Raw genomic sequence first — 27,171 nt, 5'->3', positions numbered from 1 at the left:
ATCCTGTCCCAGAAACTCTCAGGATGCCCCAGAAGCTATTTCTACATGGCCAGATTTTACTGTAAATGAAAAAAACAGTGGGCAACTATAGCCAAAGGCTGTGTACTCTTCCCTTACTCCTAGCACACAGCCACTCAATATCAGGCAAGTAGTAAAGAACATTAACTTCTATTCGTCAGTTCCCCTCTTTCGGGGCAGAGGGAGTGGGGCGGGTGTCTGCCAGGTATTTATAAGACTAGATGTTCTCTCTCCTGGGAAGGTTGGCTGGTATCACCACTCCTCTGTGCAGCACCTTGTCACCCTCATTTCTTTCCTCTTTAGTGCAAGCCATGGCTGAAGCCAATGCTGTGAAGCTCCACAGAGCCACCTTCTGAAGTCCTCCTCTGCCACCTGAGGTCCTGGCTCCCCACCTGGCCCCCTGACTCACCTCCTGTGGGAATACTGCAGGGAGCCGAGCTGGGTGCCAGGGGTTGCTACTAAGAAGGGTCTGGGTACCTCGGTGCCCACACACCCGCCCGCGCCCAGTCCTGAAGCCCTCACTCCTCACGCCGTGGTCCTGGACCAGGGTCTGAGATGGCGGGTGGCCCACCACAGACGGAGCCCAGGCCTGCCTGTGACTGGGGCTGGGATGGTCCTACTGGAGCGTGCCCTGCTGGGGAACGTGTCCTGGGTCATCTGAAGTTAGGGTTAAAGGTGAAGAGATGGACCTTCTGCCTCCTTTAGCCCCATTGACACGGAGGATAGCACGTGCCATCTGCCCCTTCCCCCACCAGCCCCACTCGACTGCCCCAGATGTATGTAGCAGGGTTTGGACACAACTGTGCTTACGGGTGCTCCTGTGGGGTCCAATGGAGACTGACCAAAGACAAGATGATGAGAACTGCAGAGAGGCTCCTTGGCTCCCAGGGGGAACAGTGCTGGCTGTAGGTAGAGAACAGCAGGTCTGTGCAGTGTCTGAGGACAGGTCGAGAAGGGACAGCAGAGGGAGAGAGCCTCCTAACAGTGGGAGGAATGGAGGAAGCAGCAGGGACACATTTGCAAGTATAAAGGAGGAAGAAAATGGAAAGGGGGTGGGGACTGGTTTCCCCAGGGTGGAGCCTTGGGTCAGTGCCAAGTACAGTGCCAGACTGTTGCCTCTGCCCCTCCCACCATCCTCCCAGGGTCAGTAAGTCTGGGGCTGGAGCTGGGAAGACCTGCCAGGGGAGAACATGGTGGCCTTCTGCTGGGGTGCTTGGTGTGGGGATTGAGGTGCGGGGTGAAGGGGGGTTGGATAGCAACAGCCTGAGAGTTGGGTAGAGATCACCTGGGAGTTAGTGCTTTCTAGTTCTGGGTGCGGTGTCTGCCTCCCCCTTGCTGGGGTCAGGGGCAGAGACGGCCCTGTCTTATGTAGGGTGGGTCAGCTTTGGGGCCTTCCCTAACCAGTTTCCTAACGTTTCTTGCTCCCTCTCTTCCCTGGAATATGCTGTGGGCCAGCTGAGTGTGTCCCTGGGGACAGGGGACGAGGCCTTCCTGGGAGGCCAGGTTCCAGGACCCTAACCCTCAGCCCAGGCTTTTCAGATGAGGAGTGGAGGCCCTACGGAGGGACTCCCTTCCAGCTTGGCTCCCTCATGAGCAGCCTACTCAGAGAGGCCAAAGAGACAGACAGAAGCCAAGTCCATTCTTCCTCGGCTCCACCCCCACCCACTGAGATGAATGTAGCCTGAAAAGAGTGCAGAGAGCAAAGCTGAAGACACCTATACCTTCTGTTTGGCAGAGTTGCTGCCCAGACACTTCAGCTGACCTCCAGAGGCCCCAAGGACAACAATTGATCTTCCACCAATTCCTCTCCACTTCATGGCTGGGACAGTTACTGGTTCATATGCAAGTAAAGACAGCAGTGCATTCAACAGATATTTATTGAGCACCTTCTATGTGCCAGGCACTGTTCTAGGTGCTTATGGTATTCTCGTGCTTCTGAGGGATTACGGACTGGGAGATTCCACCGGTCTCCACTTCTAGCAGGATTTTGAACATGGCTTGATATACATTTAGATGGCCATGTTTCCCATCTTTGGCACAGCTTAAGTAACCCAAATCTATCCTTTCTCCCTTATAGACTGGCAGGTGGGATGGGCTCCCAGGGAACTACTCCTCCTCCTTCCCTAATCTGTCTCCATCCACAAGAAACAGATTTGCAGGGCCTGCCATGGCTTCCCTTTCTTTGTCTCATTTTTTTTTAAGTGATATTTTTAGAATTACAAGTAAAATGCCAAGAAATAACGTCGGCACCTCTGCCACCTCTCACCTGTTATTCCATAAAGCTGGATCTTTATGTTGCTTTACATGCCTTAATATATGTTTTATGGAGAGTATACATGTTATATATATATGTAATATATATATATATATTTGTTTGGATGCCTGATCTTTTCCTAGAGCTCCTGCCCAGGTCCATTTTCTCTCCCTTTTTTTCACACCATTGCTAGCATGTCAAGGCCATACCCCTTTGCCTTTTGATCCAAAGAGGGGGAAGAGGAAAGACTTATTTTATGACAGATCTATTTTATGCTTTCGTTCAAAGCAAGTCTATTTTCAAAATGTCCAATGTCTGAATGGAATTGGCAAATGAAGCAAGGAGATTCGGGTAGCTGCCTCCAGGTCCCAACCCTCTCCCCCAACAGCTCCCTTCGTGTTCCCTAGGGCTGACCCCCAGAGCTCATGTGGAGAGAAACTTGGCCAGGGCAGGACGTTCTCTGGGTAGTCCTGGTCTAAGGATTTGTCTATGTGTCAACTCTTGGTGACCTTCTGAGGGTTATCTGATGCAAAACCCCTCGAAGGAACTGTTGACCACTGGGCCAGCTGTGTGCACGCAGTACCCCCATGCAGGCACCCTGCCCGCAGGTGTGCTCCCAGACCACCTCCTTTCAGCACCCTGCTGGAAGGGGCCAACAGTTGAACGGCAGCCTATACTGAACAGCACCAAGATCACCAGGCTACTCCTCGATGGCCCCAAAGCCAGAGGAAGTGGTTTGGGATCGCCCATGCCATCCCTCTTCCTTCAGTGCAGACATTTGGACAGCTCACATTCCTTTTCCTTTGATCCATCTCTGGTCGGGTTCACATCCACGGCATCCGTCTCCTTCTGACTTTTCTCCCTTGGGGCTATTCTCAAGAAGATGGTACCTCAGTCTGGCATCCAGATTGCAAAATCAGCCTCTGGGCTGAGGAGGGTCCCACAGACAGTGTAATATCTCAACCTCGTCCAGGAAATCCCCAGGACTTCTCTGGCAAGTTGCCACCAGGGCATTGAAATAAACGAGCTCAGCTTTCCAGACTGCTTATCGACTGCTAAAGTGGGCAAGGGGCTCTTGCCTTGCAGGGATTTGGGCAGAATGGAAGACTTTGCCCAGATCTGGAATCAGGGGTTTGGGCTGGGTGACCTAGCGCGGAGCTCCTGGCCAGCGTTTGAAGTCTGAAGTTTACGGCCCCTGTTTCTAGCCTAGAGTACCTTAGCATGAGTGAATGGGGCCAGATGGAGACCCAGGGCTAAGTAACCCACCTGGGGGAAGCCCTCGCTACTAATCTAGGGTCTTCTCAATTAGCACATTACCTCCCTGATCAATAACCAAGAGGCTGCAATCAAATACTGCTAATGTCACTTTAAAGATTTTCTGAGGTCGCAAGCTGTGCGCACTTGCTCCCCTGCCTTTGGAAGAGGCGAGCTCTTGGGGTGAGCTGCCTGTACCAAGATGGGATTGATTCCTCTCCCCTTCAGGCACCCTTCTGGCAGCTCTTAAAACTAAGGGAAAATATTAAGTATATATACATATATCTATTTATGCACATATTGGGGCCAATTTGATTTGCTAGTATTAGACAATAAACCATATAAGGAAATCTATGATCTCAGTGTCTTTATTTAGTAATAAAGTGACCTTAGAAGAAGAGTTAAGGTTAGAGAAACAGAGAGCATCTGTGTCAGGGAACCAAAAGCTGTAGCATCCCCTTAGCCTCTTTCTGGCCCACGTTAACCCTCAGGAGGGGAGAGCATCCTGAGTGAAATAGGTGAGAGTTTGCATCCTCCTTTCAGCAGCATTCCTTTTAGATCTAGGTGCCGGAGAATCCCAGTGAGCTCTGCATTTGTATCTTGCAAGTTTGTATAAACCCAATACAGGAAATAAAAATGGTTTGTACAAGTGGTGTGTCTCTCCCCTCATCCGTGTCTGCCTTGTGGATGGTCTCGGGGTCCATAGTAATTTACAAGCTTGTCAGAAAAAGGGAGAGAGGGGCCTGAAGGGCTGGGCCCTCCTTGTCTAAGAGGCTATTCTAGTTTACTGGCTGTTGTAATAAAATATACCATAAACTCAATGGCTCTTATAAACAGGAATTTAATAAGTTGCAAATTAACAGTTTTTAGGCTGTGGAAATGTTCCAATTAAAGCAAGTCTATAGAAATGTACAATCTAAGGCATCCAGGGAAAGATACTTTGGTTCAAGAAGGCTGATGAAGTTCAGGGTTTCTCAAGTGGAAAGGCACATGTTGAACACAGCATCATCTGCTAGCTTCCTCTCCAGCTCCCAGGGAGGCATTTTCCTTCTTCATCTCCACAAGTCGCTGGCTGGTGGACTCTCCGTGGTGCTGCAGCATTCTCTGCTCTCTCACACGTGGCTTTCTCTCTCATTGCTCTCCTCTGCTCTTTCTGCATCTCCCACTCTCTCCAAAATTTCCTCTTTCATAGGATTACAGTAAAGTTGTCATGACCCTCCTAGAATGGGTGGAGACATGTCTCCACCTAATCCTATTTAACAACCACTCTTGATCGAGTCACATCTCCAGGAAGATGATCTCATTAATGTTTCAAACATGCAGGACTGAATAGGGATTAGAAAGAGCGGCTGCCTTTACGAAATGGGATTAGAATTAAAACATGACTTCTAGGGGACACACATCCTTTCCAACAGATACAGAGACCAAAGCTGGGTGCAAAGCACCTTTTATCTCCACCACAACCACAGCACCTCAGGCGGCCTGTCTCAGCCTCCCTCCCATGCGGGTGTTGGGGCTGCAAGAGCACTGCCTTCCCCTCCATGGTAGGGGGTGACAACGCCTGGGCTGTCTTTTCAGGCCAGATTCCGACCTAGTCAGCCTTAGGTGACTCCAGTCAGGGCATCATCCCAAGGTCCTGAGTAAAGCAAGCATCAGATGCTTCCCTTTAGTTTGTCTCTCAGAAATTAATTCCTGGCCTTTTCTAGACCCCATAATGCCTGGATTTCTGTATTAGGGAACAAAGAAGATGTATGATTTGGGTGGTACCAGAAAGGTTCCCGAAATTCTCCTCATCCAACTTATTCCTATTGGTTTATTTCTCTGGGCAGGTGTTCGGTTAACAGTGGATCTTAATTTCTGACACTCAATGTGAAGGATTTTACCAGAGCTGCTCAATTTGAGATCTTTCTGTGAGGAATAAGCATTAAGAATGCTTATTTAATTACCCCCTGTAATTTCTATGGGGTGGGGAATAAGGAGGAAAAATGGGTCTAGAATAGTGTCAGGCCTCAACTGGGCCTTTATTATTATTTTTTGCATGGGCAGGCACCGGGAATTGAACCCAGGTCTCAGGCATAGAGGCGAGAACTCTGCCACTGAGCCGCCATTGCCTGCCGTGCAAAATTAACTGGGCTTTTGTAGGCTGGGAGGGGTGGAGGCTTTGGGGTTCGAGGAAGAGGAGAAAGTTGAGAAATGGGAAGGTGGGTGTCCTCTAATTCCTTGTTTTGTCTTGACTATATAAACTTATTTTGGATTCTGTAATATCCTTGGAGAACTATAAAGCCTAATGAAGCAAGGAAGGTTGGGACCAGACATAGGCGATGGTCAAGGCTCAAAACAGAGACCTTTGCAGCTGGAGGCAGCATATTGGAGAACTTATTCACTTTCGGGGATCTGAGTCATTATTTGCAGTCCCCTTCTGGGCTCGAGCCAGCAATGGGACTTGGAAGAGAAGTGGCCTGTGAGACTGCAGAGCACCACTGGGTGTCACTGTTTCCTCGAAAAAGGTCAAGGCCAACGGGGCCCTGCAGGTCCACCTCTCTCCCTCTGCTCCAGCCAGGCGGGTTTACAGAAGGTGGAGATAATCAGGAAACATGAATGCCCTTTGTGTAGTGGTGCTGCATAACTGTTTGATTATTACTCTTAAGAAGAGGCATGACGGCATCAGCACCAGCCAGGCTTCAGACCTGCTCCTGCGAAGGAGCTGGGCCACGCCATGTCCTTCTCTGCATTCTGGGGCCTCCAGCGCAGGGCTCACCATACTGTGAGGGTGAAGCAGGAGAAGGCTGTGGGCCATGCATACTTCCCTGGCCTGCTCCTTGATGGCTGCGTGAAGTCACTGAAATTCCTCAGGCTCAGTATCCTCATCTGTAAAATGGACATATCAACCACCATCTCCCTCTCCCTCTCTCAAGAAAGTCGAATGAGAAAAATGGATGAAAAATACTTTGAAAACCCCAAGTCATCTTATAGTTGATGAGGAGGTTGTGGTCCCCCTTGGCTTACATCTGGGGCGTAATGAGGGAAGAAGGAGAAAGTATTCCAAATCCCCGTCCTTTGCTGGCTCTATCACCTTGGCTGGAGGACTCCAGGAGGGGTCCTTCCCTTGCCCAGTTCTCTGTCACCAGCCCTAGGGAGTAACTGCCCTGTCAGTGACCTCAACCCGCCCACGGTGGCCAGATCACCCTCCTGCCTGGGTTGGCTGAGCACCAGCCCAGCCTTCTAGGGCGACACACTCGGGACCCTCAGCTCCAGGACGCTGTGCTGCTGGCAGAGAATCTAGACAGTTCTGGTTTCCTCTGTCCTGAGCTCATGGGTGCGTCCTGCAGCCAGAGGGTCCAGACATTCCTAGTTGCTATTTTAGACACCTGTAGAAGCAGCCCGGCATCACGATTGGAGAAGACAGCAGAAATCTTTCGTATAATAGCATGTCAATGGTATGCTAATAGTAATATTACTAACAGTAGTAATTGTCCTATTATATAATAATAGTAGTACCAATAGTAGTAATAATAACAATATTAATGACAATAGCTTAAGTGCTTACTATGTGCCAGGAACCAGTGCATGCAACTTGACATGTATTAATTCACTAATCCTCATGAGAGACCTCTATGATGTAGCGTTAATGTAGGTTTCATTAGCCAAGAAACTGAGGCACAGAAAAGTTAAATAAAATGCCTAAGGTCCCACGGAGTTGAGATGGAACCCAGGCACTCTGAGTTTAGAACCCAAGCTCTTAACCAACCAGCAGGTCTCAATGGGGATGGAAATTTTGGGGAGGAAGACAGCTCTAGGAGGGATGGGGAGAGGGCTTTGGGTGTCCTAATGATACTGTGCTGGCGTTTAGTGGCTGCAATGCACAGGACAGATTCCCAAAATAAGAAAGAAGAGTCCAGTGCATTAGGCTGTTGCTGAATTAGCAGAGGCCAATTGCAAATATTGGAACAGAGGAAATCTGAAAGAAACAAATGTCACTAAAGAGAGGAACTGGAAATGCAGAATATCTCATTGTGTCTCCTTAATAAACATCTTTAGAAATTATTTCATCTTATTGCCATCCTTTACATTTAAAAAATGTTTGCAGCCCAGGGGTGAACGATTACATGTGGAAATGTTTTGGGGAGTGTCTGTTATTTTTCTCTTCTCTAACACTGTCCCAGGGGCCTACCGTGCAACTACTCTAAACTACTTATATCACCATTTCTCTTTCCACTCCATCCTCTATTCCCCATTGCCTAGTTAATCTGCTTTTTTGATCTCTAAGGCCTTTGAAAATCTTGAAAACTGATGTTGCCTTAACATATGGTAGGGTTTCAAGACAGATTTATAAGTTTGTGATATTTCTTCACTCCCCATTCTATATCATAGCATAGAAAGCTATTTTGACAATAGGCAAATAAATAAGGCTTGGTTCATTTGCATAAACATAGTTCCTCATTGTCTCCACTTTGTCATGTTTAATTTGCCTTGCTGTGTTATCCTTTCTTCGATCAAATTTATTATTCTTACATGCGAGCACATCTAGTCTGTCATTACTTACCTAACAGTTTTTATCCTAGTGTCCACCCCTACTGCTCTCATTTTCTTATGTGCACGTGTGGTTGGGTTTTTGTTTGTTTTGTGTTTGTGTTTCAGTTTGGTTTATTTTTGTTTGTTTTGCCTAGAATGGCTTCTCGTCTTCTATTTCTCTTAAATTCAAACTTATTTATTGTAAGTAGATGCAGGCAATCAGCCTATTTCATTATGTCTTCTAGTAAGCCCTACCTAAGCATTTGTATATTGAGAGACATCATATTTTATTATAAAAATTTTTGTTCTTGCTTTTTATTCAAGTTTTTCTTAAATGATATATGTAGATTGGTCTTATCTATGAACTTCACTTCAGGATAGAAGCTAGGAAGGGCATTACAAAGGGGATGGTAGCTTCCTTTCCAGCCCGCAGCTGCAGCCACAACATTGATGCCCAAGAAGACCGGATCGCTGTCTGCGAACTCCTCTGTAAGGAGGGAGTGGTGGTAGCCGGGAAGGAAGCCCACATGCCAAGCACCCTGAGCTGGTAGGCAAGAGCGTGCCCGAATTTCCTGCCACGAAGGCCACGTAGCCTCTTAAGTCACGAGGGCACGTGAAGGAACAGTTTGCTGGCAGACATTTCTGCTGGCACCTTACCAGCGAGAGTATCCAGTATCTCCATGATTACCGCCATCTGCCCCCAAGAACCCCCGCCACCCTCCGATGGAGCTATCCGGAGACGGGCAGGCCACGGCCCAAAGGTCTGGAGGGCAAGTGACCTGTAAGACTCGCTCGAGGGGAAGCTGACAGAGATGCCTACAGACGGAGTGCTGGGCACCCTGGTGCCAACAAGAACTTGAGGCTGGGGCTGGGTCAGCAACCTAATTCAGTTCAGAGGATTTGGTTGTGGATGTGGTCAGCCGCCTCAGTAAATTTGGAGATGGCGGATTATTTGTATTGAATAAACCTGCAGCCAGAAAATGATAAAATAAAAAAATACTAGTAATAATAATAGAGGTATGGTAGATCCAATGAGGTTGAGAATCACCGCTGGACAATGGGAGAAAGGGCCTTAGAAACCATCTACCCCTACTTCCTCGGGGCCACAGAGGGGAAAAGACGCACCCCGTCTAAACAGCTGGTGGGTGAACTAGAACCAGGCCTCCTCCACGGTCCAGCCCCACCCCAGGCACACATCCAGGGCTTTCTCTTCCATAGATCAACCTCACAGCCCAAAGCCGATCATCACTGGGGGAAAGAGACCACACACAGCCTTTTATGTCTTACTCCCTGGGGGTGCTTTGGCCCTTGATTTCACTCTGTTGTTTATCGACCCCTAGCGTCTAGCCTGGGTACTACCAGAACGCAAACAACTTGCAAAATGAATTTAATTCTCAAAGTGATACATAGATTCCAACTCTTCCCATCCGCTCTTCCAAGCCAAGCAGGGACCCTGGGTACACCCCAGATCTCAATTCCCTCATTTTACAGTCCAAGGTTGGAGAGGAGATGGGAGCAGCGGAATTCAGCCTCAGGGCATTGGTGGGGGCAGCACTCAGGTCAGGTGATCACTGCCTTCTCTGGGTGGCAGATGTATAGGAGGGGGTAATGCGCTTTGGGGAGAACCAGGAAAAGGAAGGCTGTGACTTTAGGCAGCCTTGTGTGTGGGTGTGTGTGTGTGTGTGTGTGTGTGTGTGTGTAGGAAGGTGGTGAAGATGGGGGTAGTTAATGATTTACCAGAGGACTCATTTCACAACTTACCAAGGGTCAGGTTCCCATCAGCATGTACCAGCTCAGTCCTCTCTGCTCCTTAGCACTTGCCAGTTTCGACCCGAGACGCACCCCCAGGCAGAGTGCGGGATGATCTCCATCACTGAGTGGCAGAGTAAGTGCGAGGACGGGTGCTGGAGAGGGGGCTGGGCTGCAGCGGGTATCCAGGCCGGGGAGGGTGCCCACGTGTCCCCTCCCAGCTGGGATCTCCGTCTGGGGGAAACTACAAACGCGACCTCTGGACCAGCGGCTGGGAGCTGCTGTGTTGGCACCCGGAAGCAGCAGGGCCAGGGCTGGGTGTGACTCCCCTGCCTTCCAGGGGGTGGGGGCTTGCTCGGGCCTCCAGGTAGCCAGAAGCTAAAGCCTGTGGGACCCGGCAAGTCCATCAATCAGACTGATTCCTTTACTGTTCGGGGTTTTTAGAAGTGGGAAGCCCCATGCTGCAAAAGTAGACTCTGCAAGCCTCTGCCCGTTCAAACTTCTTTCTCCGCAAATCCTCAAGGCCTAGGGACCTTCTTATAAAAAACGAAACTCCAAATTCTATCTATTGTATCCTCTCTCCTAAACAAATTTCCCCTTCCTTTCTGGGAGAGGTTAGGGAGAGTCCACAGGTCAAGGAGGAGTGGGAAGAACTGTGGCTCGAGAACAAGAAAAATCAAGGTTGGGGTTTCATTTGGGGGAATTACCTAAGGCCTCTGAGCCCCAGTTTCTCATCTGTGAACTGGTGAAAATATTAGTTCATTCACTGAACAAACCGGACTCTGCTCTATGCCGACCATTGTATGGGCACTGAGTTTAAAACAGTGAAGACAACCAACATATTTCCTGCTTCCATTTTAGAGAGGGGGAGACAGGTAGTTAACAAAGATGTAAATATATAATATGTGGGATACCTGTTCTAAGTCCTCTGAATAAAAATAAAATAATGTAAAGAGGCTGGGGAGTGCAGGCTAGGAAGGGCTACTATTTTATATAAAGCAGTCAGGGAAAGTTTCACTGAAAAGGTGCCTCCTATAGAGAGACCTACAAGAAGTAGAAGCAAAACCATGCAACCAACTGGAGGAAAGAAATGTTTCAGGAAGACAGGACAGCTAGTGCAAAGGCCCTGTGGCACTAGCATACCTGGCATATTTAAAAACAACAAGGAGGCTGGTGTGGTTGGAGCAAAGTGAGTAAGGGAGAGAATAGTAGGAATTTATGTCAGAGGTAAAGACATTGATTTTATTTATGTAAGATGGGAAACCATTGGAGGGTTTATGCAGATGAGTGATAATGACATAACTTATATTTTTAAAAGGTCACTCTGGCTGCTGGGTTGAGAATGGAGGCCGTGAGGGTAGCAGCAGAGTGACCCATTCTGAGCTGAGAGAGGATGGAGGCTCACATGGGTAGTAGCAGTAGAGTGGAGACAAGTAGTCAATAGTGGGCCTGTTTTAATAGATTTGCTGATGGATTGGACATGGGGTGTAAGAGGGAAAGAAGTGTTAAGTTAAGGATGCCTGAGCAATTAGAAGGGTCAAGTATGGGGAAAAAAAATCAAGAGTTGGGCTTTAGATATGTTGAGTTTGATGTGCTATTAAACATATCTCACAAGGTAAGACATCAAGTAAGTAGTTACATAAGAATCTGGAGTTCAAGGCAAAAGCCTGAGCTGGAGAGATTAATTTTGGAGTTGCCAGCATATAGATGGCATTTAAAACCAAAAGAGTCCTTGAGATAACCTAAGGCACAGTTTCTCAGCCTCAGCATTATTGACATTTGGGGTCAGATAAGCCTTTTTCTGGGGGTTTGTCCTGTACGTTGCAGGATTTTAGCAGCATCCTAGGCCTCTGCCCACTAGATGTCAGTAGGATACCCTCCTCCCATAATAACAATCAAAAATGTCTTCAGATATTGCCAAATGTACCCCACTGAGTGTGCCCCCAGTTGAGAGCCACTAACCTTGGAAAAAACAATATAGAGAGAAGAGGGCTCAGGTCTGAGCCCAGTATCACACCAACATTTTATTAAACTAATTAGAGATGCAAATAAATATACTCTTACCAAACGCTGTAAGTCCTATGAGAGAGAACACTGAGGGAATCAGATTTAGGTCAGGGAGTGGAGAGTAAACTAGGTTTCCCTGAGGAAGTGACATTTGAATTGAGACCTGAAGGATGAGTAAGGGTTAGTAAGGCTACAGGTGGGGAAAGAATGTTCCAGGTAAGGAAACAGCATATGCAAAGGCCCTGTGGCACAAAGGCTGAGTGCATTCAGCGGAACAAGGAAGAACAGTGTGGCTGGAGTGTGGCAGGCAAGAGGGAGAGTGGCAGGAGGTGAAGTTGGACAAGTAGGCCCAGTCATGCAGCACCCACGAGCCATGGTACAAATGAGCAGGACTCTGCTTCATTCTAAATTCAGTGAGAAGCCAACGAAGAATGCAAAGCAGGACAGTAATATATGATCAGGTGATGGTTACTCTCAAATACTTTCAGGAAAAAACTTTTTGTGCTGTACTTGCGACTTTAATGGACATTCGTGATTGTCAAAAAAAAAATTAAAGAAAAAAAGCAAATGGGATTCTGAGATTCTCCAACACAGCCTTGGTACTAAGGGCCCCAGGCACTGCTCCAGGAGATAGTCCCTTCCTTGAAACTACAGCTGCTCCAAGAAATATCCCTTTCTGGGGCAAGAAAGACATTGAAACTGGCTTCGGTTAACATGAGGTATAAAGTGTGACCATGGGGCAGCCAGCTCACATCTGCGACAGACTGTAGGCTGTGAGTGACAGCTGCTTCTGGAGCGTCAGGGAAGGGAGCTAACCAGGCGGTCAGGACCGCCATCAACATGCCATGCAGGATACCTAAAGCTGGTCGGTCAGTCTAGGGACCTCTCTGACTCCCGCTAGGTTCAGCCCTGGCAAGCCTCAGGCTCCAGCTCTCGCCTGCCAGGTGGGGTACGTGACAGTGCCGCGGATGCTCAGGAGGGGGCGCTCTTCGCTGCCGCCTGTATTCCAGGGCCCCGGGAAGGCGGGCACCGCCTTCACCCCGGCGAGCCTGGGCGTGACGTGCGCCTCCATCCTTCTGCCGCGTTGCTGCCGGAGAAGAGCTTCAGGAACAACCCCCCGCCGGGTAACGACTGGAATCGCTAAGCCACTCGGGATCAGAGGAGAGAGCAGAGGCGAGGACCGGGTCTGTGCGCGCGAAGCCCAGCTTCTGACCCTCTGCGGCTTGGACTCGGTGCGCAGCGCGCTTTCCGCAGCAGCAGCGGGCAGCGCGGGGCGCGCGTGGGGAGGCTGGCCCTGCGCGGGGAGGCCGTGGGGCGCGGGAGCCGCGGCCAGGATGAGGAACAAGCAGGAAAGTGATGCCTACTCCAGGCAGCACATCGCTGTTGTGGGCGAAGACAGTGTACTGCAGGAAAGAAGAAATGAAGTCGGAATTCGAGAAACTTGGGATGTCTTTACGAAATGAGCGTGAGAGTCGTACACATTCTCATTTTGTAAAGGGTTTACAGAATGGAAATATGAGTATTTTAGCAATATGAAATGAAAACCCAACAAACTGTTCAGATTATGTTTCCACATGAAAACATCCACCAAGGGAGATACGACATAATGTGTGATCAGAACTGGAGTCAATGACAGGTATTTTTAGGACAGGTATAAATTAATGACATTTTCACAAGTACAAAAACGTAAAATCCCCTTATCATTCACGTTAAAGAAACACGGTTGCAACTTCCTCCATAATATCCTGGTCCCAGCAACATTATGACAGTTAAAGTAGATGTAATTTCTAGATTGTCAACTTAATGTCTCTGAAAACTCATGCGATATGGAAAAATAGAACAAAACCTTCAAAATGACCCCAGGAGATTGCACTCTCACCAGCTGTCCTGGATTCTAAGAAACTCAGTGCAGGCATCTCTGGGATGAGGAAGTGGGAACCAAGGCTGAGTGGAGCCTGGTGGCTTGTCAGACTCATTCCAGAAGCAGGGGAGCCAGCCATGGTGCGGACAGGCTCGGGGTGGCTGCCCCGCGGGTCAAAGGCAGTGACGTTCCACTGGAGCCTAATGGGACCCAGCTTCTGACAATCAGTGAGACCCAGTAAGACTTGTTTGTTTTGGACTATGATTTGAGGGAGGTGCCAGTCTATAATATGAATGATAGATTTCACTTCTAGATTTTTAATTTTTTTTTTTTTTTTTTTTACACGGGCAGGCACTAGGAATCAAACCTGTTAATGATTCTTTTAAGGAAGGTCGTTGGCTGTATTTCTGTCTTGGAACTGATTCTAATCCTTTTAAAACTGTGCAGTAATCGATTATGAAAGATTAACTACATGGAAGACAGTTGTGTTGTTTCATTTTCTTTCAGTTGTCAGGATGACGTGACCAGTAAATTGCATCCCAATCAATCTACTTGTTAGCTTTTATATGTAGTTCTGCCTTATAACAGCCAGAATAATTCCCTCTGTTTACTCTGTGGTGGGGTCACATTTCCTTCTTTTTCCATGTGAGTAACCTGTTATTGCAGCACCATTTGTTGAATTTGTTGAATTTTTGTTTGTTTTTGTTGGTTTCTTTTTTTTGTGTGTGTGTGTGTGAGAAGTTCATGGGCCGGGAGTCGAACATGGCAGGCGAGAATTCTACCCCTGAACTCCCTTGCACCGCCCCCCTCATTTTTACCAACTATCTGTAAAAACCTGGAAATAATGCCAATATCACTGAGGTTGGGAGGGTCACCTCTAAGACGTGACTTAAGTCCAGTTTTTTTTCTCTTTAAGAGATACCTGTATGTTATCTGTTTTTAAAAAATGTAATACAATCTCAATTTTTAAAAGTGAAGATGTTCTTAATAAAGTTATATATGTCGTCATTTAAAAAGACACTCTTGCCACATCCCTATCCATCTTGGTACCCACTTTGTAAAGAAGCCACTTCACCTCCATATCTCTCAATAACATGTTACTGCTATTGATTTTTAAACTTCCTTATCAGTTGACTTATTACTATCAAAAGTGAGGCTTTACCAACTCACCTGGGACAGAGCAGTCTCTTCAATAAATGGTGCCTAGAGAACTGGATATCCATATGCAAAAGAATGAAAGAAGACCCATCTCTCACACCCTATACAAAAGTTAACTCAAAATGGATCAAAGATCTAAACATTAGGTCTAAGACCATAAAACAGTTAGAGGAAAATGTTGGGAGATATCTTATGGATCTTACAACTGGAGGCGGTTTTATGGACCTTAAACCTAAAGCAAGAGCACTGAAGAAGGAAATAAATAAATGGGAACTCCTCAAAATTAAACACTTTTGTGCATCAAAGAACTTCATCAAGAAAGTAGAAAGACAGCCTTCACAATGGGAGACAATATTTGGAAATGATATATCAGATAAAGGTCTAGTATCCAGAATTTATAAAGAGATTGTTCATCTCAACAACAAAAAGACAGCCAACCCAATTACAAAATGGGAAAAAGACTTGAACAGACACCTCTCAGAAGAGGAAATACGGATGGCCAAGAGGCACATGAAGAGATGCTCAATGTCCCTGGCCATTAGAGAAATGCAAATCAAAACCACAATGAGATATCATCTCACACCCACCAGAATGGCCATTATCAACAAAACAGAAAATGACAAGTGCTGGAGAGGATGCGGAGAAAGAGGCACACTTATCCACTGTTGGTGGGAATGTCAAAGGGTGCAACCACTGTGGAAGGCAGTTTGCCGGTTCCTCAAAAAGCTGAATATAGAATTGCCATACGACCCAGCAATACCATTGCTAGGTATCTACTCAAAGGACTTAAGGGCAAAGACACAAACGGACATTTGCACACCAATGTTTATAGCAGCATTATTTACAATTGCAAAGAGATGGAAACAGCCAAAATCTCCATCAACAGAAGAGTGGCTAAACAAACTGTGGTATATACATACGATGGAATATTATGCAGCTTTAAGACAAGATAAACTTATGAACCATGTAATAACATGGATGGACCTAGAGAATATTATGCTGAGTGAATCCAGCCAAAAACTAAAGGACAAATACTGTATGGTCCCACTGATGTGAACGGACATTCGAGAATAAACTTGAAATATGTCATTGGTAACAGAGTTCAGCAGGAGTTAGAAACAGGGTAAGACAATGGGTAATTGAAGCTGAAGGGATACAGACTGTGCAACAGGACTAGATACAAAAACTCAAAAATGGACAGCACAATAATACCTAATTGTAAAGTAATCATGTTAAAACACTGAATGAAGCTGCATCTGAGCTATAGGTTTTTGTTTTGTTTTGTTTTGTTTTGTTTTGATTTTACTATTATTACTTTTATTTTTTTCTCTATATTAACATTCTATATCTTTTTCGGTTATGTTGCTAGTTCTTCTAAACCAATGCAAATGTACTAAGAAATGATGATCATGCATCTATGTGATGATGTTAAGAATTAATGATTGCATGTGTAGAATGGTATGATCTCTAAATGTTGGGTTAATTTCTTTTTTTCCGTTAATTAAAAAAAAAAAAAAGAGAAGGGATAATTGGAGATGAAGGGATACAGACTGTACAACGGGACTGGATATAAAAACTCAGAAATGGACAGCACAATACTACCCAATTGTAATGCAATTATGTTAAAACACTGAATGAAGCTGCATGTGAGGTATAGGTTTTTTGTTTTTGTTTTTTTTGTTTTTTTTTCTTTCTATTATTGTTTTAATTCTTATTCTGTTGTCTTTTTATTTCTTTTTCTAAATCGATGCAAATGTACTAAGAAATGATGAATATGCAACTATATGATGTTATTAAGAATTACTGATTGTACATGTAGATTGGAATGATTTCTAATTGTTTTGTTAATTCTTTTTTTAATTAATAAAAAAAAAAAAAGTGAGGCTTTAGCTCTCTTACTCCCCCATCCCCGCCCCCGCACATGCACGTACACCCCGCGTGCACGCCCCACACAAAGGCCCCCCCCCCCCAGCCATGGGTAATCTATCAGTTTGGTTTTTCCCCCTTACGGACAACCTTCTGGATCCCTCTGTCCTTGTGTTCCAGAGTGGAGCGGCTGGTCCCCAGGGCTGTACATCTGTCGATCCTTCCCTTCACCAACATTCTCTTGAAATTGCCTTCTCTTCTCGCCTCCTCAGTTGCCTTAATCCCATGTCCTCCTCTCTGGTTCATCCTCTTGTTTTAGTGCATCACGCCGTTCAGTAGGTTGCAGGGAAATAAAAAATGGAGGGCCTTGCGTATCTGAGAATATTCTCATTCTACCCATCCGTAGTTGCTCGTTTGGCCAAGTGTAGATTTCCAGGTTTGGAGTCACATCCCTTAATTCTGAAGGCGTTGCCTCATCATCCACTAGTGCTCATTGTTGCCACTGAGGCGTCTGATGCCCTTTGGATTCTAGATCCTTTGTGAGCCACGTGCTTTTCCTCTGGAAGCTTTTGGGATCTTTCTTTATTCTTGTGTCTGAATTTCCACATTAATTTATTTTTTTCTGGGCACTCAGACCTTTTCAATCTAAAAACTTGTGCTCTTCATTTCTTAATAAGTTTCTGAATTTTTCTAAGGTGGTGAATTCATTATTTCATCCAGACATTTAATGTTTATTTTTTTAGTGCCTGTTTTGTGCCAGATGCTATGCTAGGTGAGCCAAAGAAAGGTCCTGTAGGAGCTTACTCTCTAAAACGGGAAAACAGACAGTAAAGCAATAAGTGTAATAAGTAAATGACAGTGTGTATATCATAGGTGAGAAACTACAACGGAAATGCGAGGAAGAAGAGCAGGGTACCAAGGGAGCAGCGTGCTGGGGGAGGGTGGCTGTGTGCAGTGAGATGGCCAGGGTTCCCTCCTTGCGAAGTGAAACTGAGCAAAGGCACAAAGACATGTCAGCATTTCAGAAAGCAAACAGCAGAGCAAGGGAGATAAGGCTGGAGCTTGCCGAGCCTGTTGGAGGAAGCCTGGGTAGGCTGGTGTGGCTGGAGGGGAATGAGTGGAAGGAGGAAAGGAAGAGGTGAGGCTTGCAGGGGTGCAGGAGGGAGGGGGAGAGTCCGATGAAAGAGAACCCGGAGGCCATTTTAAAGACCACTTTATTCAGAGTGAGGTGGTAATGCTTGGAAGTTTTTGAGGTGAGAGTGACATGACCTGACTTTTCTTTTAAAGGGATCATTTCCCTCTAGTCGTACTTTTTTTTTGGAAAGGTAGACTTTTAATAACTGCTTTTATCACCAGGTTAAGTCATGCAGTTACAAAGTAGTTAGAAATTTCTGAAAGGGTGTTATAGTTAATAATAATTTTAAAAAGCTCATTACATAAATATCTAATATTTCATTGGGACACTACTTTTCAAAAGGTGCTGGCCAGATACCTCTAGCCGCACTTTTTAACGGCAGGGCTGTACAACATCAAATTTATATTGTGTATACAGTTTTGCAACTTGCTTAATTTACTTAAAATGGCTACAACATCTTTTTTTTTTTTTTTTTTTTTGTAAAATGCATGCACACTGGTTTTAAGTTCAAACAATCAAATTTAGGAACAAAATGGAAGTGCCCCCTACAACTTTACCTTTTTCTTTCCATCACCACCTAAACTAAATTGCACCATACTTTCTAGTGGCAGTACTAGTATGCTTTTCTGAACTGTATTTACAAATAAAAGTACATTTACTCACAAATATATGTATACAGACGCTTTTAAATGTGATCAGATAAAGCTATACATATTGTTTAGTAGCTTGTCACAAATTGAAATAAAAGTGACGGCAGCAGAGAAGGTGAAGACAATGAGCGTAAGCAATTCTGTCAGGAATCATGGCTAGGATGGAAGTGGAAAAATAGGGTAAAAGTTGGTGGGAGATGTATGACCCAGGGAGCGTTTCTTTTGTGATGGGTTATCCATGGGTCAATTGGAATGCTGATGTAATCCAGGAATCAGAGAAATGAGAGATGTTATAGTTGATGGAACAAAGTCTTCGAGAAGGAAGAGAAGATGAGCACAAGAGTGTAAGTGGTAAGAATAAGCATAGAGATCAATAGGATAGAATTGAAAGTCCAGATATAAACCTTCACATTTATTGATTTTCTACAAGGGTGCCAAGACAATTCAACAAGGAAAGAAGAGTCTTTTCAACAAATGGTGCTGGGACAACTGAATAGCCACGTGCAGGATTATAAAGTTGGATCCTCGCCTCATGGCATATGCAAAAATTAACTCAAAATGGATCATACACTTAAATATAAGAGCTAAAATTAGAAAACTGTTAGAATACAACATAGGAGTAAACCTGCATGACCTTAGACTTGGCCATGGATATTTAGATAAGATATCTAAAGCATGAACGGTAAAAGAAAAAAACATAGATAAATTGGAATTCATCAAAAAGAATTTTTTTGTGTGCTTTAAAGGACACTTGAAGAAAGTGAAAAGGCAATCCATAGAATGGGAGAGAATATTTGCAAATCATATATCTATAAGGGGCTTATATCTAGAATGATAAAGAACTCTTACGGTCCAGCATTAAAAAGACAAATAACCCAATCTGAATAGCAATTTTCCAAAGAAGATATATAAATGGCTAATAAGCGCATGAAAAGATGCTCAGCATCAATAGTCATTAAGAAAATGCAAATAAAAACCATGATAAGATTCTATTCCACACTCACTAGGATAGCTGCAATAAAAAAGACAAGTATTGATGAAGAGGTGGAGAAATTGGAAACTTTATACAAATGTGGGATTGTAAAACGGTGTGTGGCCACTTTGAAAAACAGTTTGGTAGTTCCTTAAAATAATAACCTAAAATTACCATATGACCCAGCAATTCCATTCCTAGGTATAGATCCAGAGAACTGAAAATATACATCCATGCAAAAACTTCTACACAGATGTTCATAGCAGCCTCACTCAGCCAGAAAGTGGAAACAACCCAGATGTCCGCCAACTGGTGAATGGATAAATAAGATGGTTATATACCCATCCAGTGGAATATTATTTGGTCATAAAAAGGAATGAAGTACTGATACATGCTACAGTGTAGATGAACCTTGAAAACAGTATGCTAAGTGGAAGAAGCCAAATATAAAAGGCCACATAGTATATGATCCCATTTATATAAAATGACCAGAATAAATCTACAGGGACAAAAGGAAGATCAGAGGTCGCCAGAGGCAAGGAGGTGGGGTACGGGGAATGACTGCTAATGGGTAAGGGGATTTCTTTTGACGTGATGAAAATGTTCAGGAATTAGATAGTGCTGATGGGTGCATAATTTTGTGAATATAGTAAAAACTTTCACAGTAAAAGTGTGCATTGAATTGCATACTTTACAAGGGGAACTTATAGTATATGAACTATTCTCAATAAAGCAGTTATTTTAAAAGCATGCAAGTTATTTTCCATTCAGAAGAAGATGGACATTCTTTCCATTATGCCAGGGATTATCTTAGGTTGGATTCTCCTGAGAACAGAAACTGTGATGAGGACATGAGTGCAGTTGTTTTATTTAAGAGACGATTCCTGGAAGCAGAAGTGAAGTGGGAGGAGAGGGAAAAGGAGTAGAAGAGAAAGCTCCTATGGGGTGCGTTTATCAAGGTCACAGTTGTATGCAATCAGGGCTCCTTTCTGCAGGGGCCGCTGAGGGATACACAGAAATGCCTCCCAGCACCGTCAGGCTGAAGGATTGGCACTGGGGCATTTACCCAGCAGCTCCCACACCCTGATGGATGAAGATCACCCCTGGGGGGCCCTAAGACCTTGCACTTCTGTGCTGGCTTCAGGGCTCTGAGCATAGGCCTGCAGCTTCAAAGAATGCCCTGAGACACTAAGCAGAAAGAATGGATGCACTTGTAAGGTGTAGGTGGGATGCTGTCAGTGGTGGGCTTTCAGGTGAGAGCTGTGGACAGTGATAGTTTCAAGGAAAAAGGAGACTGTGTGAAGAGTGGTTCTGGAGAGCAAGTTTATTGAGACATGCAGCAGGGCGACTGGGTAGTTCTGAGATATTTGGAGGTTGGTGGCCATGAATTTTAGTGGTATTTCTGCCCCAGTGTGGGCTGTGCTCCAGCGGCTCTGCAGGAACAGAGCAGGTAGATGGCTGTGTTTAGCCAGACAGAAAGGCAGAAGAAGAGACGTACAAGGGAATTGGGAGTGTTTGCAAGGAAGATTATGATGCTGGCTTATGGGATGAAATGTAAACTGACAATGATCTGGATAAGGAAGCATTTGAAGACATTTGAAGCATTTGCAGAAGCTGAAAGTAATGGTGGCGGGAACACTAGCTACCTCAGAGTGCTGGTGTGAGGACAGAATGCCATAATGCATATAAGATGGCTCGATTCCAGGGGTTGCATGTAGCTCTGTTTCCATCCTTTCTTTCCTTCTATCCCATGTTCTTTGAGAACATGGAGACTGAGCATCCCGGGTGGAAATGGAAGAGCCCCGTAACCTAAAGGACAGCCATTCAGGGGATGTGGGGGAAGTTCCAGGCATCCCAACTTCCTCTTCAAAGCCCATCCCACCAGTACCTCCTTACCCATTGCAGAGATTGGTGTGGGCACCACCGGCTTCGGGATCTTCTTCATCCTTTTTGGAATACTCCTGTACTTTGATTCAGTGCTTCTGGCCTTCGGAAACGTGAGTCCCCCAGTCCTTCGTACTTTGCACCTTCCCCCCAATCATCCTGAGGTCTCTGTTGTCAGCCCTAAATTCATTCAGATAGTCCCCACTCAGGGGTCAGGCATCATCAAAGCCTGAGTAGGTAAAGGTTACTGGGGAGGGACAGTGGGACCTGCTGGGCACGGAGAACCTGAAGACCTGGATTCTCATGCCAAGCTCTGAGTGAGGCTCTGGGGGTACCAGGCTGAATCAGACATTGTCCCTGCCATCCAAATCCCACCATCTAGTGATGGGGATAAAACATGCACATCCAAGACCGGGGAAGGTGGAGGGTCAGTGGGAAGGTCAGGATAAGAAAAACGCACTTAATATGAAACAAGATACTGAGAGGAAAGAAAACCCACTGTTAGTTTGCTAGCTGCTGGAATGTGATATACCAGAACTGGAGTGGCTTTTATAAAGGGGAATTTATTAAATTACAGATTTACAGTTCTAAGGAAGTGAAAGTGTCCAAATTAAGCCACCAACAAAAGGTTGCCTTCACTCAAGAAAGGCCGATGGGTCGGGGACAGCTCTGTCAGCTGAGAAGTCGATGGCTGGCATCTGCTGGTCCCTTGCTCCTGAGGTCTGTTGCCTTCAGCTTCTGTTCCTGTGAAGATTCCTCGCTTTACTTCTCCAGGGCTGGCTTTCATCTCTTGGCTTCCCTTGGCTGTCTCCAGGTTCTGACTTGCTTAACATCTCATGGCAAAATCTGCTGGGCTCCAAGCGTCTCCAAACATCCGTGTCTGTGTTCTCCATGTGTCGCGTCTGTGTCAGCTCTGCTGTGAAGTTTTTCTCGGCTCTGAGGCTCTGTCGTTTCCCTAGGCTCTGTCGTTCCTGAGCACTCTCCAAAATGTTTCCTCTTTTAAAGGACTTCAGTAAACTAATCAAGACCCACCCAGAACGGGTGGAGTCACATCTCCATCTAATCAAAGGTCATGCCCACAATTGGGTGTCACCTCTCCAGAGATAATTTAATCAAGTTTCCAGCCTACAGTGCTGAGTAGGGATGAAAAGAAATGGCTGCCTCGACAAAATAGCTCAGGATTAAAACATGTCTTTTTTACGGTATATAATACTTTCAAACTAGCATACCCACCAAACTGGGACAGGATGAAAAGGAATTTGGAAAGAAAAGTGAGTGGGTGGGGTGAGATCCATGTGGATGAGACAGGAAAAGAAAAGGTATGGAGAAGGGGACGGGGTGCATGAGGCATGCTAGGAGAATCATTAGAAGCCAAGCTGAACACAGGTACAGGGCTGGGCGTATAAGTCTGAAGACAGGGCAGCCACCGAGAAAGTTCTGAGACTACACTTCCATCTCCACTTTTGTGAAATGGGAGAATCTCGCTGTATCTACCCCATCTTCCGTGAGAGGTGTAATGAGAAATGAAATTTCTCGTGAAGAAGTACTTGGGATCCAAGGAACTGGATGGGAAGACAGAAATCTTCAAAGTCCATCTCTTTGTCCAGGCCCCTGCTTCCAGGCAGTTCCGTTCCTAACCAGCTCTAGTTCTTCAGGGTTCTGGAATTTTTCTACATTCTTGGATCACCCCCTTGAAGAGTGAGCAAGTCTGGCCCTGTGTCTGCTCCTCGGCTCGGGCCCGAGCCCCTGCCTCCTGAGGGGCTGCTGTGTCTGCTCTCACACTGCTCTCCCTCTCTGACAGCTCCTGTTCCTGACTGGCCTCTCACTCATCATCGGCCTGAGGAAGACATTTTCGTTCTTCTTCCAGCGGCACAAACTCAGGGGGACCAGCTTCTTCCTGGGGGGTGTGGTCATCGTGCTTCTGCGTTGGCCCCTCCTGGGCATGCTCCTGGAAACGTACGGATTCTTTAGCCTCTTCAAGTGAGTGCGGGTCCCTGTAGCCCTGGGCGGTGGCTGAGACCAGCCCAGCAGGTCTGGGCAGCAAGACTGGGACATGTGTACAGAAGCTGGGATTTTATCCTGCAGGAGAGATGGGGAGCTGTGGAAGAACTGGAAAGGGGAATGGGATAGCAGGATGTCACTTTGGAAAGGCCCCTCCAGCAGTGGATTGAATGATAAATTAGAGGGATTGGCACATCCCTCAGGAAACATTGAGCGCTTACTCTATGCCCAGCACTGCGCCCGTCACCAGAGAGGGGACACAGGGCCCCATGCCGTCCAGTCCTAACCACCCTGCCGGGGAGGAAGGTGGCGACTGAAACTCTGCCCAGCCCCTAGTTTGCCCCAAGCAGGCTTACAGTCGTCATCTCATTCTATCCTCTCCACAGCCCGCTGTAGCATTGTCTTCTACTTTATACATAAAGCGATTAGCACTCAGATCACCCCTTGCCCAGGGTCTCACAGTTAGCTGTGCAAAGGACCTTGAACTTGAGCCGGGAGTCTTCACAGCCTTGGCCTGTCCTGTGTCAGCCCTGGGCCTGGTGAAAAGCAGGGGGTAGCTCCGTAGTGACACTGGCCTCTGTCAGGACTGTGGGAACTCAGAGGAGGGACGCCAGGGAGGTGTCCTAGACGAGGTGGGATGTGAAACGGACCTTGAGGTCTATGAGAAAACTGGGGGGTGTTTAAGGAGAAGACAGGAAAAGATATCAGTAAAGATGGGGTGGGAAGGAAAGACTGAGATAATGTGGATAGAACGGGGGTTGCGGTGGGGATAATGGGCCTGGGAGAATCACAGCTTATGGAATCATAGGAACGAGCCGGGATCAGGGGCCCTTGGCTTTCCCCAGGAGCCCCCATTCTGCTGAGTGCAGCCTTGAAAATACCCTGATTAGCCTGAATGTCCCACAGGCCTGACAGACTTTGGGTAGGCTGGCTTCAAGAAACAAAATTTTCTCGGTCATATGTTCTGACACTCATTAAAACGATATTCAAATGTCACTATTCAAATAGTCATATATATAATGAACACCTGCTTTGTGCCAGTTACAGGGCTAGGTGGGAGGATATGACACTAAATAATGAGAAAGTTCCTGAGGAGCTTGCAATTTAGTAGGGAAGACAAATAAATTCTAAAAATAGCTACCATTTATGGACGGCCTTGAAGTGTGTGAGGCCACTGCAGATTCAGTCATTTGAACCCCAAAGGAACCTTGACAAAGATCTTTTGCAGCAGAATTAGAGGGGCAAAAATTATCAGAGCTGTAAGGGAGCTCAGAGGTACAGTTGAACTCAAGAAACTGAGGCCCAAAGAAAGGGCCTCCCCACTACCCTCTCACCCTCCGCCATACACAATCCCGGAGTCTCTGAGGCCTTTGAAGAAACACACGTGTGTCCCCAGGCAGGCTTACCAGGGTGGGTTTGATAGGAAAGGGCCTAGGTAAAAAGATCACTACACGCCCGGGATGCCAAAGCATGAGAAAGTTTAAATTGAACACAACCTCCAACAACCATCCATGCCTGGAGCCCAGAAACCTGGAGCAGGCGGCACACACCCGACAGGGAGGAAAAGAAAGCTTAAGCCAGGCTAAATATAATGATAACAACAATAATGAGAAGTAAAGATTTCCCGAGCATTTCTTTGTGTAAGGCCCTATGATGTAGATATGATTATTAACCCCGTTTTACAGCTGGAAACTGCAACTCGGAGAATTTAAGGAATTTGCTCAAGTTTATACAGCGCCAGTAAGTGGTAGGGCCAATATTTGAAGCCAGAGAACCTGACCCCAGAGCCTACATTCTCTTGGCTGCCTCTCAAATAGTAGGGCTTCAGAAGCCAATCTGCCGTCGTGCCCAGGTGGAATTGGGGGGACCTCAGCCTTGCCACCCCCCTTTCTTCCCCTTCTAGGACAACACTGACCCCTCCCTCCACCCCTCTGCTCCTAGGGGCTTTTTCCCTGTCGCCTTTGGCTTCCTGGGCAATGTCTCCAACATCCCCTTCCTGAGTATGGTAAGGAGATTATGCATGTGGCTTGGTAGGGGGAGGGAGGGCTCCAGGTGGGGGGAGCACATGGAGTTGGTTAAACAGCTGCCCCAGATGCAGTGGACACTCCCCACCCCCAACTCATCTCCCCAGGTTCACAGGCCTCCAGCTCCTTCTCCCCTTTCCATACCTTCTCCATTTGGCAAGAGCAGATGAGGACTGTGCCAGAAGTAGAGCTAAAGGTCTGGGGCATAGAGGAAGTGCTATTAACAGCTCCTTAATAGAGCTGAAGGAACTGAGTCTCAGAGACTGTAGATGACCCAGCCAGAAAATGGCTGAGATTTCTGGGGAGCTGGCTTAGTCTGGACCCCAGACAGGCAGAGGATATGGTGTCACGGCAATGGCAGAAGGAAAGGCAGGTGGCAAATGCTGTCCTCCTCTTGGAGCAGGCATGCATACTGTGATTCCCAGCTCCTGCACTTCCCCTCCCTTTCTCTAAAGCACCTGATGGAATATGTGCTCTCTGAGAAGCTCAAGATGTGCCTGCCAGCTGGGCTGTTGTTCCCAGCACCAGGATGTACCTGCCGGCTGGGCACGCACACCCCCACAGCCCCCTCTCAGAGTTGCGCTCAGCACTGCTCCCAGCTCTCAAGGCCAGCTCCATAACAACCTAGATATTGAGTCTGTACCCCACTGTTTGTCTGAAGTAATGATTCTTGGCTCCCACAGCTGTTCCAGAGGCTTCAAGGCACCAGCTCAATGGTCTGAGCAGCGAAGATGAGTTTCTTGACGTTGGATCACTGGTCAAGAGGGCTGGAAAGGAAATGGGGCCACCTCCTCAGGCTCCCACTGTGCACTGACTCATCTCCCCATCATCCCCCGACCTCCATCAGATGAAAGGCTGGAGCTGAGTGACTGATGTCAGATCCCCCAGTCAACTCAGGAGGATGGCAGGGCTGTAGGGAACAGAGATCTAAGGCTCCAAGGAGATGAGACTGGGACCACTGTCCCATCCCCACCCTGTATTTATGGGAGCAAAAATTAAATCCCCCAGTTGTGAGTGTCTGAGACTCAAAGTCAGTATCTCCAGCCCTTCGAGTCCATCCCCTGCCTGAGGGCCGGCCAACACACATCATTCCACATAGTGGGGCTCAGTCCTGGTCTCAGAAGGCTCATATTTTACCCTGATGTTTAACAGTCCTGCTGAATGAGATAATACAGTTGCAAGCTATTGTTAGCAGTAAGTGTTCAACACGTGGTGGACACTAATCCTGTAAGCCATTGGCCAGAGCCTGTGCTAGGAGTTTCCTGTCTGAGGGTGGAGGCATAGCCTCTGCCTTCTAGGAGCCCCCATCTGATTGAGCAAACAGACCCTGCCCTGGGGAGCCCCTAGTCCAAGGATAAAGAGAATTCTCATGGGCTCAAGAAAGAGACAGTCATACATTTAATAAATAGACATCTCTGGAGGGCCCTCTGTGTAAGTGGGGAGTGGGTGCTGAGGGGACAAGGGAGAGCGAGACCTGGCCCAGCCCTCAAAGGGCAGCACACAGCAGTCACAAAGCAGTGTGACAACTACCACAGGTGGGGGTGGCATGGGTCCCACAAGAGGCAGAAGTGGGGCCCAGGAGCAGCATCTTTGGATGTGCTGTCACTGCCTTCAGGAAAAGGGGAGAGCCCCAAAGGAGGCCCCCAAATTCCCAAAGCCTGCAGTTGCCAGTGATTTACAATGAGATGCTTTCAAAGCAAGTGGCTTTTTTTTCTGTGGATATACTTCTGTGTGCCATGGTCTGGGCTCAGACCTGATCATCTGTAATCCTTTTCCTCTTACAAAGCATCATGCCCGGCCCATCAGGCAATTGGGCCTAGAGAGC

The 27,171-nt window shown here is 46.6% G+C and overlaps 2 protein-coding genes and 1 pseudogene across 16 annotated transcripts in view; all 3 read left to right on the top strand.

Annotated features, from left to right (window-relative positions):
• The window catches only part of PLEKHA6 (pleckstrin homology domain containing A6), a 151,412-nt gene extending 147,076 nt beyond the window's left edge, over window positions 1-4,336 (top strand). For 12 of the 14 annotated variants that reach the window (XM_077157496.1, XM_077157502.1, XM_077157504.1 and 9 more), the window contains one exon: window positions 322-4,334. The gene's annotated coding sequence lies outside the window, so the exon portion shown is untranslated. Of the gene's footprint in view, window positions 1-321 lie in introns of all 14 variants that reach the window. The other 2 variants (XM_077157510.1, XM_077157497.1) reach the window with 2 other exon arrangements.
• A 4,109-nt stretch (window positions 4,337-8,445) lies between these two features.
• On the top strand, window positions 8,446-8,970 carry LOC143680262 (small ribosomal subunit protein eS10 pseudogene; annotated as a pseudogene).
• An 844-nt stretch (window positions 8,971-9,814) lies between these two features.
• GOLT1A (golgi transport 1A) lies at window positions 9,815-26,361 on the top strand. 2 transcript variants are annotated; one of them, XM_077157494.1, is made up of 5 exons: window positions 9,815-9,923; window positions 21,343-21,434; window positions 23,123-23,301; window positions 25,264-25,327; window positions 26,030-26,361. In XM_077157494.1, exons 1-5 carry the CDS (start codon window positions 9,899-9,901, stop codon window positions 26,066-26,068), a joined length of 399 nt encoding a protein of 132 aa, XP_077013609.1. In that variant the 5' UTR covers window positions 9,815-9,898; the 3' UTR covers window positions 26,069-26,361. The 2 variants fall into 2 exon arrangements, with proteins under 2 accessions (XP_077013609.1, XP_077013610.1); XM_077157495.1 differs by having other exon boundaries at window positions 25,226-25,327; window positions 26,030-26,040.
• The last annotated feature ends 810 nt before the right edge of the window (window positions 26,362-27,171 follow it).

The sequence above is a fragment of the Tamandua tetradactyla genome, chromosome 4 (assembly GCF_023851605.1).
Source record: "Tamandua tetradactyla isolate mTamTet1 chromosome 4, mTamTet1.pri, whole genome shotgun sequence".
In the NCBI taxonomy this organism is placed as follows: domain Eukaryota; kingdom Metazoa; phylum Chordata; class Mammalia; order Pilosa; family Myrmecophagidae; genus Tamandua; species Tamandua tetradactyla.
The sequence above is the reverse complement of the archived record's forward strand: the minus strand, read 5'-3'. Positions and strand labels throughout refer to the sequence as shown.

Coding starts and splice junctions, on each gene's coding strand:
- GOLT1A (XM_077157494.1), top strand. CDS start 9,899: ATGATCTCCATCACTGAGTGGCAGA. Junction 21,435..23,122: donor TGCTTCTGGCCTTCGGAAAC/GTGAGTCCCCCA, acceptor CCTCTCTGACAG/CTCCTGTTCCTGACTGGCCT. Junction 23,302..25,263: donor GGATTCTTTAGCCTCTTCAA/GTGAGTGCGGGT, acceptor CTCTGCTCCTAG/GGGCTTTTTCCCTGTCGCCT.